At 38.7% G+C, this 12679-nt stretch overlaps 1 protein-coding gene across 1 annotated transcript in view; it reads left to right on the forward strand.

Annotated features, from left to right (window-relative positions):
- The window catches only part of LOC130911091 (transcriptional adapter 2-alpha-like), a 30977-nt gene extending 18320 nt beyond the window's left edge, over nucleotides 1-12657 (forward strand). Inside the window, exons 11-15 of the mRNA XM_057828802.1 lie at nucleotides 3685-3756; nucleotides 3827-3959; nucleotides 4031-4074; nucleotides 4148-4227; nucleotides 11231-12657. Of these exons, the coding sequence (XP_057684785.1) occupies nucleotides 3685-3756; nucleotides 3827-3959; nucleotides 4031-4074; nucleotides 4148-4227; nucleotides 11231-11416 (515 nt within the window). The 3' untranslated portion in view covers nucleotides 11417-12657. The remainder of the gene's footprint in view (nucleotides 1-3684; nucleotides 3757-3826; nucleotides 3960-4030; nucleotides 4075-4147; nucleotides 4228-11230) is intronic.
- The last annotated feature ends 22 nt before the right edge of the window (nucleotides 12658-12679 follow it).

The following is a 12679-nucleotide window of genomic DNA, read 5'->3' on the forward strand; positions in this document are numbered from 1 at the left end:
ATATATTGGTTTTAGAATTTGAATTTTTTTTTCTCAGTTATCTAATTCCGAAGGGTTCCGTGAATGCATGTGTTAAACTCGTGGGCTTCGGGACCTTTAGCAAAGCTAAGAGCCACTGTTTTAGTCATTTCAAAATGTGTTCATCCATAGACTTTACTATCAGTTGATGGGACACGGGGTTTGGGGACGATCCGTGGGCGGCCTATTTTCAAAAACTTAAAATTCAAATATTTTCCAAACCAAAGTCACTAGCGACCTAAAACCGAAACAGACACCTCCCTTAGGCATATATGAGTCTCAATGAGCTGTGACATAAAAAAAAAAAAAAAACTCAGTCGTTCCCAAATAAAATCCCGATTATTATTATTTTTTTTTTTATACAGGTATAACGAAACCTAAAATTGCTGTAAAATTTTACGCTAGATGGACGAAAATCAGCAAATGTAGAGATAATCACCTATATTTTCAGGATCAATAACAATATTTAACATATCAAATACTTTTTGCTCAAAATAGCAACTTAAATTTTTTTTTTTAATTTAGTAATTAAGTTTTTAACAGCTAATAAATCACTCAATTTTCACACCAGAAACTCAATATTTGAGGAAAGCATGCAGAATCATCTTAATTTTACTCAAAAAAAGCAAAATTTGCATTTTTCTATGTACAGTCACAACTTGTTTAGGTTGAATTCCGCTATTGTGTAGAAAATCCAACATGGCGGCCGTCACAAAACAAAGAGCTTTTTAGGTAGAGAATTCTTGCAAATAAATGGTTAAATCGCGGAATTTCTATAGATATGAAAGTAAAACTGTCTAGATTCTTGGTTAAAAGCAAAAAAAAAAAAAAAAGGCAGTTATTCTTCATTTTATGTAAAGTTTTCAGGCCAAAGTTACGGTACTGTTTAATCCAACATGGCGGCCATCACGAAACAAAAGAGTTTTTTGAGTTGAAATTTCTTGCAAATAAATGCTGAAATTGTGGAATATCTAGAGATATGAATGTAAAACAGTGTAGATTTTTGGTTATAAGCAAAAAACGGGCAGTTATCATTCGTTTTACATAAATATTTAAAGTCAAAGTTACGGTATTGTGTAATCCAACATGGCGGCCGTCATAAAACAAAGAGAAAATGACAATGGTAGTTTATCATGTGATTAACTGCTTCTTTCTTCAATCATTATACAAAGTCATCCATATTGTGGGACACGCTTGCACGAGTAATAGTTCATAATTTAATTTTTTGTAGGGCTGTCAAAGGATTAACATTTTTAATCGAGATAATCACAGTTTAAAAATTAATTAATCACAATTAATTGCGATTCAAACCCTCTATAAAATATGCCATATTTTTCTGTAAAGTATTGTTGGAATGGAAAGATAAGACACAAGACGGATATATACATTCAACATGCGGTACATAAGGACTGTATTTGTTTATTATAACAATAAATCAACAAGATGGCATTAACATTAACATTCTGTTAAAGCAATCTATGGTTAGAAAGACTTGTAGTTCTTAAAGATAAATGTTAGTACAAGTTGTAGAAATTTTATATTAAAACCCCTCTTAATGTTTTCGTTTTAATAAAATTTGTAAAATTTTCAATCAAAAAATAAACTAGTAGCTCACCATTGTTGATGTCAGTAATTACACAATGCTCATGGTGCTGAAACCCATAAAATCAGTCGCACCCAAGCACCAGCAGAGGGCGACAAAAAAACAAAAAACACGTAACAAGTGGACGTGACACTGCTGTCATTTTAATCTGTTTGAGCGGGGCATGTGCGTTAATTGCGTCAAATATTTTAACGTGATTAATTAAAATTAATTACCACCTGTTAACGTGATAATTTTAACAGCCTTAATTATTAAAATTAGTGCTGTCAAGCGATTAAAATATTTGATCACAATTAATCGCACAAATGTCATAGTTAACTCGCGATTAATCGCACATTGATCACAACTTTTTATCTATTATAAATGTTCCTTGAATTATTTTAATACTCTTATCAACATGGAAAAGTGGATAGGCTTGCTTTGTGCATTTTTTTTATTGGAAACAATATGTAGTGTTATATTTCGCAGTACCATTCTCACTTTGAGCAGTCATTCACATCACATTTCAAGCAATATCTCACACAAGTTCAGACACGTACCTGCAATAATATAAAGAAGCTCTTCAGTGTTGTTAGTCACATAGAGTTCACTCACTCACTCACTCACTCACTCACTCACTCACTCACTCACTCACTCACTCACTCACTCACTCACTCACTCACTCACTCACTCACTCACTCACTCACTCACTCACTCACTCACTCATGTCTCTCTCTCTCTCACATTAACATTACTCTTCTGAAACATATCTACTTTGATTATTAAATTAACAGATAGGCAGGAACATGACATGGAAAAACTATGACTTACCTGCACTGCTCCAACGCAGCTTTGAGCTTCCTCATTTTCTCCAGCTCGGTAGCTGTTGGCATGGCGACATTGGTTGGGTGTAGGGCCAGCGCATCTCTCAGATGTCCCGTATTCCGCTGGACATGCTTGATCTTTTCAAGGGTACTATTCCATCTAGTTGACACTTCCTGTGTGAGCGACTCTTTCTTCTGATGGTGTGCGATCTGTTGCTGCTCTAGCTCCATGGCATTTGCTGGGCTGTGTTTGAAATGTCCAACTTTTCGGCATTTTGCCAATGCGCTGTCAAACGGGCTGTTGTGTAAAGAAACCGTGACTGCTCGGTGCACACTGTGTGCGATGCACGGCAAGTGTTCAAAAGGAAGCTGTGTGGCCGCAGCAATCAAGTTGCCTGCACTACCAGTGGTCAGTGAGACCACTTTGTGTTCAATGTTCCAGTCTTTGGCTACTTGCATTAAATGCGCTGCAACAACGTCGCTGAAGTGCCTTCATAACAGTCAAAGCATGCGACTGAAGTTCCCACAGTGGGTTGAAATAATGTGCTGTGACCCACCCTGAGGAGGTTATCATTACTGAGGGACGTCCAGTAATCGCCAGTGAGCGCGACTGTGTTTGTCTGCTCCAACGCTTGCTGTACCTTGGACTTCTCCGTGAACTTTCCGTTCAGAATTGTTTTCGTTTCCATTTCGTTTAACTCAAACAGCCTACTCTTTCACAGTGAGTGAGCAGGCAAGATCAAGCACATGTGCGGGGCGTGCCTATTGTTTTGTTTCCGGGTTACAACTTTTTTTCTCATGTTCCAACCAGTGGCCACAGTTGATAAAAACTACAAGTCCACTTGGTCACAATGAACGTTAATCGCGCGATAAAAAAAAATGACCCCGTTAAAATTGATTTCCGTTAACGTGTTAATAACGCGCTATTTTTGACAGCAATAATTAAAATATTTATCAAACCAAATGTAACAAACAATGAGATTCTATTTGGTCATTAGAAGGTTTTCGATTTGAGAAAAATTCTGTTTTGTCTGATTTAAGTGGTATTTTTAAAAAAGTTTTCATCCAGCATTGTTTTATATTAGTTTTTTTAGATTTAGTCCCAGGACAAGTCAACTCACTCAGAAACTTCATGTTTTTGTATTTTGCATTTGCATTATTTAAAATTCGAACTGTAAAATGTTCTCCAATTCCGGAATGACTTGAATGATTACCAACATCACGATCCATTGAATTTAATCCTAGTTTATATGTCCATAGTGGAGTTTGAGCTCCGGCGAGAGATCCGAAGGCTGCAGGAGTATCGCACGGCGGGCATCAAGTCTTTCTACGGTGAGTCACCACCGAATCGTCGAGTTGCCGCCCAGCGTTCAGCGCCGCCATTTTGTTTTGCCTCGGTCAGGTGCCAAAGTGTACGACCGCACAAAACGTCTGCGCGAGGACGAGCGGCGTAAGAGGACCGTGTTGTGCGACGTGCTGCAGTACATCCATGACGGGCGAGCGTGCCAGCAGTGGCTCAGCAAGCAGGCCGCCATGTAAGATTGGACTTCTATTCCAGTCAATGGGAGAGAATGAGTTAATGGAACTTTTAATCTTTCTGCTGCAGAGACGCCGGAATCACACCGGCTGTCACGACAATCACAACATCAGGTAGAAATTATTTCCACTTGACCAAGCGGGTTATATTGAGGGCTCATTGTGTTTTGTGGGGGGGTCTCCATAGCAACAGGCAGAAGGAGCGCACCCCCTCTCAACCTGACTGGACTGCCTGGTACAGAGAAGCTCAACGAGCGAGAGAAAGAGGTAAGTGGACCTGTGTTAGATGTGTGTTTTCAAACCTGGGTGTGGTATGTGTTGTGGCAAAAGAGGCGGAAAGGATGTTGGGAAAACATCCATTGGGTGCGTTTACATGGGTCCATAAATCCTATTTATAAAGCGATTGAAAGGTTAATACAATTAAAAATTTCTCACACAAACAACTTATCCAATCGAATTCAACTGTGGCTAGGCGGTTCAACCTCTCGTTTGTCCACAATAGTAAATGAATGGAAATAGTGTACGAACGAGATGTTTACTGAGCTAAACCTACCAATTCTGTCCGAAAATGATAATACCTGGTGCCAAATTCACTGGTAAAGATGTGGAAGAACATACAAATGTTCAATTAAAGAGATGGCTTGAGTGTCGAGGGCTGAAAAAGAGCCGAGCCGAACTCATCCAGAGTTAGCTTTTTTATCGACACCTTTTTCTTGTGTGCATCGCCTTACGCCACTGACAATGACATTCTCCTGTTTCAACAATCTATCCTTTACCACCACGTGCCCTGTCTTATTTTATTTTTTTGTGTTTTGTTTGTGTGCAGCGATCGTAAATGCTACCCAGTGACAGCCAACGAACACTTTTAATTTTTTCATTAATAACAAATCTTAATTCTATAACTTATTTACACTTCCCTCTTATTAAAGTTATTTTTTACAACAGAAAAGGTAACATTGGGAGTTAGATACCATTTTTATTTTGTGCAGGTCATTCATTGTCAGACAGAAGCAGCATGGCAAAACGCCACGCTTAAAAAATAAGTAAAATTATCAAAATGGCTTACGTCTTTATCCTCTGAAGGACCATGGCCCCCAACAAAATGTTTACTGGATATGAAATATGAATGGCTTCACCTTGCTGGCGTTAAACTGGTCTTTTGGACGTCCGCGCAAGTTGATCCATTCTTAACATTTTTTCCTCAGAGTTTTTGGTTTCGGGAAACTTGTGAAGAAAACATGCTCGTATGTCGTAATGTCTAGAGTCATTTCTACAAGTTCCAAAGCATCAGTGTTTAGTCGGCATGTTCTTTTTTGAAAGATTACCGGAGAAAATAAGCAGAAATAACATGGTTTGTATGCGAGGGCGTGTCTAGAATGTCCCACTTCCATGTTACAATAGCGATGTCCCGGTTTAAAAGTAGCATTTGTGTGGTACTCTATTGGGGCTCCAGCTAACGAATATTTTGGTAATCGGGTATTCTACTGAAAACTCATCAGATTAATCGAGTAATCTAATAAAACCTTGTTTTTTTTAGGTAAAGAGCAATTATAAATTTACATGAGAAAACATAACATTTCACCTAATATTGAACCATTTTAGACAATGTCTTTATTTTAGATGTACTGTACATTGTTGAAATCTGCCAACAATTGCATCTCAGATGTGACTAGAGAAAAAAACAACAAATTCACTGTTTTCACTCAAAAAAGTTAAGATCTTTAAAAATTTTTTTTTAAAAATCTTATTTCTTACCTAAAAATGTCGTTATGCTTGATAACACACGTCACTCAAAAGTTAGGTGTTTTTCCAACGTGTTTCAATTGAATTTCCATTTGTGGCAAGCTATTTCTAAGTTCTAGTTAAGTTTTAAGTTTGAGTCTAAATTGTAAGTCCTGATAAGATTTTGAGTTTCTGCAGTGTTCATAATAAATGTATGATACCTGCTATATTGGAGCACATTAGGTACCTGTGCTATTTTGTGTTTTATCCATCAATGACTTCCCAGCTTTAAAATTAACAGTTAGCTTTATTATGTTTTTATTTTACACCCTCATCACTCTACAGCGTTGTGATTAAATAAAGGCTGTATGAGAGATGCGTTAGCCTCGCGTCCACAGTAGTCAGAATTAATAGAAACCTAGCCCTCCACAGGGCTAACGTTACGTTAGCCAAGTACAGTAACGTTAATCTTATTTATTTGCGCTACTTAATTTTATCTTGTCTCGAGTATCGCTCCTCCACTTTCGGAGTAAACAGTTTGCCTTCACTGGAGGGGGGTCTAGGTGGGCGGTTCGCGTGATGGTGCACGGCCGGGTTTCGGGGGCGGTCATTTATTGCGGGGTCCAGCCAGGGGTGCGGAAGCGTCGGCGGTGTCGCGGGTAGCCTGGGCCAGGCGGGGGTAGTGTTATGCAAGCGCTGTCTTACAATAAATACATAAAAACAGTGTTCGCCTTGGTCGCCATCTTAAAATTCTCCCACACTTTTGACATTGTCTACTTTTTCTTGGTGTCTTTCTCTTTTCTTTCGTCGACTTCTTCGTTGTTACCTCCATATTCATACGTGGTTGAAATCAAATGTATTCGCCGCCTCTCTTTTTCCAGTACGTACGTGATGTCAGCGCGTTGTGCCTCCTTAAAAGTAGTCCAGGCAAATGTCATGCTTAGAGCTGGCAAAATTAAATGATTCCTCGAGGTGGAGAAAATTCCTCGATCAATTTTTAAAATCGAGTTACTTGAATTATTCGATTCAGATTATCGTTTCAGCTCTAGTGGTAATTATGGTAAATACCGCTTGTTGAGTAGAAAATTGCACGTTAACACCTCCTGATGTTGTATTTTCTACTGGAAAACTGGGATTTTGTCATGAGTTTCCGAGATGGGACGACCGTTTACTTCTCAAAATGGCGTAGCGCGAACAAAAAGTTCTGATTAGGAAGAAACTTAAGTTTTTTTTAAAAGAAGATTTATTGTCAGTTTGCACTTTTTTTAACGGCATCATCAAAACATAGTGTACACTTAAAAAAGAAATCTTATTTTTTTAAGCGTACACTATGTTGTACTCAAGTTGTTGCGAAAACATTTGCATTTTGATGCAATCTCTTATTATAGTTGATGAATTAATAGGTTTAAGACTATTTTGTCAACGCAACAAACCTAAATGAAATCCGTGTCTGCTATGTTTTTATTTGCTACAACAACAAAAGCACATGAAAAGGACGTACTGGTAACTACAAATTAGCAAGTGGTAAGGATCCTCTTTCTGCCACTACCTATAATTTGTAATGCTGCCTTCACATGCTCTGTGAGAGTAACGTAATGCGCATTTCAAAAAGAACAATACAATCAAATTAAGCTGTGGCCAAGCCAATGTAGATTAATGATTTAGGGGGGATCAAGGGGTAGTTGACATGGTGACGCTGCGACACCAAGATGCAACAATTGTATTGCGGAATAGCCTCGCCTTTGGTATTTGGTGACAGCGAAAACGGAAGGCCAAGACGCAAACCTTTGATTCCGGGCTCCAAAGTGAAAGGATTCGATTACGGGGCTTGCTCTGCAACCATATACAGTGTATCACAAAAGTGAGTACACCCCTCGCATTTCTGCAGATATTCAAGTAGATCTTTTCATGGGAAAGCACTGACAAAATGACACTTTGACACAATGAAAAGTAGTCTGTGTGCAGCTTATATAATAGAGTTCATTTATTTCACCCTCAAAATAACTCAAAATATAGCCATTAATATCTAAACCCCTGGCAACAAAAGTGAGTACACCGCATGGGAACTACGTACATCCCTAAATGTCCAAATTGAGTCCTGCTTGTCATTTTCCCACCTAAATGTCAGGGTTATCTTATTTTTTAGTTTTTTTTAGTTAGTGAGTTTTTATTTTCCCCTCAAAATAACTTTACAGAAGTGCTGTCAGCATTGCTGCAGAGATTGAAGAAGCGTGGGGGTCATTCACACCACCATGCTTGACTGTAGGCATGACACACTTATCTTCGTACTCCTCACCTGGTCGCCGCCACACATTCTTGAGACCATCGGGACGAAACAAATTAATCTACATCTCATCAGACCATAGGACATGGTTCCAGTAATCCATGTGCTTTGTTGACATGTCGCCAGAAAACTGGTTGCAGGCTATCTTGTGAACAGTCTTCAGAAGGGGCTTCCTCCTGGGGTGCAGCACTTCTGTAAAGTTATTTTGAGGGGAAAATAAAAACTCACTAACTAAAAAAAAACTAAAAAATAAGCTGCACACAGACTACTTGTCACTGTGTCAAAGTGTCATTTTTTCAGTGTTGTCCCATGAAAAGATCTACTTAAATATCTGCAGAAATGCGAGGGGTGTACTCACTTTTGTGATACACTATATCAGCACTCGCACACGTCGCTTTGGGCGTGCGCAGCGCAGCTACTAAACATTTAAAAACAACAAACATGGCGGAACGTCGGCTTTAATTTACTGATTTTATAATACTTTTAAATGTGTTAACTCTTTTCATTTATGTGTCTTTTGGGGCAAAAGAAAAATGCAATTGCTCAGAGTGGGCGGGTATGTTGTCTTCCGGGCTGAGGAGGTTATTGGTGTCAAGGAAGTGCATCATTGGCTGTCGCCTTGTAAATCTGCACTGCCCCCTAGGGCCTGGCATGAATACTACATCGTTTACATGCGAAATTGCGGCATTGTCCGAATGCATACGGAACCATATAAATAAATGCACACATGAAATTTGTCGTATTCTCGGAGCGTCACCATGTAAACAAGGAGTGGGAACCTCTTGGGACCTCACGATACGATATGATTTGCGATACAAAGCTCACGATAACAATGATATGACGATATAGCGAGACAACGATTTTCGATACATTGGTCAGGAAATCATTCTAGGATATTCTACAAAAAACTAATAAACAGAAAAACAAGCTTCTGCTGTGAATTGGAATGAGTTTATCACTAGTAGACGTTCAATCAATTTGAACTGGGAGGGTGGCAGCGAATGAACAGTCGTTCATTTGCTGCCACACCCCCCACTTCAAACGGATTGAACGTCTATGGCCGTCCGTGGCAGGCAATGCCAGGCAATGAGTAATTTTGTGCCATTTAAGGTCATTTAAATGGCACAAAATGATGTTCAGTTACTTCCTGTTGATTTTGGGGTATTTTATGGGTCACTTGCTGTTTAATAATGCATTACAGAACAGGAAATGACCTGAGAATCGCCCAAATGAATAGGCAGTGACTCAAACTCAACAGGAAATGACCTGTAAATGCCCTAAAATGAACAGAAAGTGACCTGTAAATGCCCTGAAAATCGGACCGAATGACTGAATGCTCTGGTTTTGAATGAACGAACGTCCCAGTCTAAATGGATTGGGCATCAAGCACCGTCAATGGCAGCCTTTTTTTTTTAAATTGACACTTTTTTTAAAGCGATATCTCGATTCTTGCCAGGAGCATATCGATAACCTTTTGGGATACAAAGTATCATGACATATCATCATTTCGATATTTTGTCACACCCCTAATGTAAACTACCCCGCATGAATACAGTTCAAATCCTACTCACTTAATACAATTGATTTCGATCAGAATGAGGAAAACTTCCTATGTAAATGTACCCATTAACAGCAATAGGCGTTCAATCCATTTCAACTGACGGGCTGGAAGGGACCATTCAATCATTTAAAGAGTCATGTGAGGTCACAAAACAAAATAACAAAAATAGCAGACTCTCAGCAAAATACAGTGGGCTTGCTCCTTCCTGTTCACTGCTTTTTACTAAAAAACGAGGCATGTTGAATGATCACAATGGGAGTATGTCTTACTCCAGTATGATACCTTAAAACTGTTCAGACCAATCGGACACTCAGATTTCCATTCTCCGTGTCAAGCAGCAGAACAGGACAAGTTAGAGAGAAAAAAAAGAGAAAATTACGTTGGGTCATACTTATTTGAATTTGTCTTTATTCTTCTTTGATTTGTTTTAATTTATTTTTTTTGAAGGTTTATTTTTTAAGATTAATTTTATTTGGAATTCTATTTTTTATGCAAGGCTTTCTTGTTAATTTGCTTTTTTAAGAATGTATTTATTACTTTTTAGAAGAGTTGTCCGATATTACCGGGTAGCCGATAACAACGGCTGATGAAAGCATTTTAAAATGATATCGGATCATTTCGACATCGTTTTTTCATTATCGGTTTTGGGCTATTATGCATATGGCAGTGCTGTCATGTCACTTACTGCCTGCCTGTTTCTGGTGTTTTGTTGCCCCCTGCTGGTGCTTAGGTGTCAATAATTTTGATAAGTTCCAGCACTTTCTGCTGACATAATCATATGTTGATGCTAGCTCATTGCGAATAGAGAGCGCTAAATGGATGAGCTAACGTCTCCAGCTACTGTACCGTAGGGGTTCTTGCCATCTCACCACATTGTTTGTGCCTTATACAATCTATTCCTCCTTTGTTTTCTATTCATGAGCGTTGTGTAGTATATTGGAGATGTGTTAATTTTGTTTTGTTTTGTTTGCATTTGTGGTAAAATGTGGCAATTGCTTGCATGCAGTACTACCAGTTGCTATTCAAAGTGATATGTGGTGTATACTTTGCCTTGTTTTGTGACTTTATTTCATATTATTGAAACGTTTTGTTGTTTGTTCAGTTTTACAATCTAGCCTCTTGTCAAGCGAAAGATGACCACACACAGTAAAGCCAATTCAACTTTACTCCATCATCTGAATTATCTTTAGAGCCTGATTTGTTTACTATCTGTCGATTGGTGTACCTACACACATTGAGGACAGAGTAAGTTCCTTAATGGCACTTTGCACTTGCTCCAAAAAACTGATGTTTGCCATATTTTGATTTCAACAATAAATATAGTGGTGCAATGTAGGCACTTCAGTTGAAGTTACTCTTTTATTTTTCACAGAATGTTTATTTGGAAAAACTTGAAGTTGTTACAATTATGGTTATTAAAGCATCCAGTGGGGTGTAACAATACAATTAGCCATAATATGTCAAGTCCACGAATGCATTTATCGGTATCGGTTTGATATCTATATATGATATCGGGTTTTTGGAGTTGAACAATATCGGTTATCGGTTAAAGTCATTATGGTACAACTCTACTTTTTAATGATTGATTCCCCCCCCCCCCCCCCCCAAATCTCTTTCAATTAATCATTTAATTGGTATGTATTATAAAATTCCCATAGCAAAACTAGCATGAATGACAGTGAATGCTTTCGGTTTGTGTGCAGCTGTGTCAGGTGGTGCGTCTGGTGCCCGGCGCGTATTTGGAATACAAGCAGGCGCTGCTGAACGAATGCCGTCGCCAAGGTGGCCTTCGTCTAGCGCAGGCACGAGCGCTCATCAAGATCGACGTCAACAAAACGCGCAAGATCTACGACTTTCTCATCCGGGAAGGAAGCATCACCAAGGCCTAGTGGTGCTTCTTTTATTGTCTATTTTTTTGTACATATTTGCCACTACGTTCAGTAAATGTTGCTAATTTTCATTTAAAACAGGCTGACTTTGAGTTTTAGGTCAAAAGTTCGAACGTTTGGAAATACGTCCAATCCGTTTGAACTAAGATCAAATAGATTGGACGTCTATTGCTGTCAATGGCAGCTAATGGGTTAAAATGATACATCACCTTTTTTCAAACCATTTTTTGTTTTGACGTATTGCTCTGTGATCTGAAACAATTTTGCCTCTCAACGCACAACAAAAAATCGATCTGTTCACATCATTGTCATGTCTTCAGCCAAGCTTGTTGCCGCGGCAACCACGCACGAACGCGCACACGTCATCGCCCCGAGCTGGAGTGTCCCCCCCCCCCCCCCTTCTCTTTTGTCATCTTTAGAAAAACAGAACGTCTCGGTCCAAGTGTACGAGATAGGATTTGCCGCGTCAAAGTCTATTAATGTCACCTGACGCGTTTGGCTGCGGGTCTTGGTTGTCATGGCGACAGGCGCTGTCATCTAACAGGATGCCAGATGCCTTCATGTTGTTTTAAGTGTACCTTGACTTGCGGTGGGTTGTGCAGCGGTAAACTGCTTTTTTATACTTAATTTTTGCATTTTTTTTCAGGTAACAAAGTGTACTTTTTAAAATATACAAATACAACTTTACTGTTTAAACAAAAGGGTTACTGCACTGAGAAAAGCAAAGCGTGTTTTTAAAAGAATGTATTGAAAGAATACATTTTTTTGATGTAGATTTACACTACGCTTGAATTTGAAACTTAAAATGCATCAATTTAAATGGAGAAGAAATGTTTTGCTATTTTAACTAAAAGATTAGGTGGATCATTTTGAATCATTAAATCAACATATTGACAAGACTATGGAGCTAAGTCCTAGCTAGACAGCGCGCTAAGCTCAGAAATGAAGACGTCCGTGTGGTTTGCTGACTTGATTCAGCTGCTCTTGACATCAACACTTGCAGAATGAAACAAAAATGAAATTAAATAATTTTGTTCTTCAATAACAGCAATTCAAATTTGCATTTACAAGTAGCTGCTGATACAGCAATAACAAACAATGAGCATTTATCGGTTAGTGTCCGCACATCATCAAGAACAATCACCTAAACCCGCCCTAAGTATTCGACCACAATTGAAAACGCACAATAAACAGTACAAAAGGGGTTATGTACAGTGGGGCAAATAAGTATTTAGTCAACCACTAATTGTGCAAGTTCTCCCA

This window comes from Corythoichthys intestinalis, unplaced genomic scaffold (assembly GCF_030265065.1).
Source record: "Corythoichthys intestinalis isolate RoL2023-P3 unplaced genomic scaffold, ASM3026506v1 HiC_scaffold_23, whole genome shotgun sequence".
Taxonomy (NCBI): Eukaryota; Metazoa; Chordata; class Actinopteri; order Syngnathiformes; family Syngnathidae; genus Corythoichthys; species Corythoichthys intestinalis.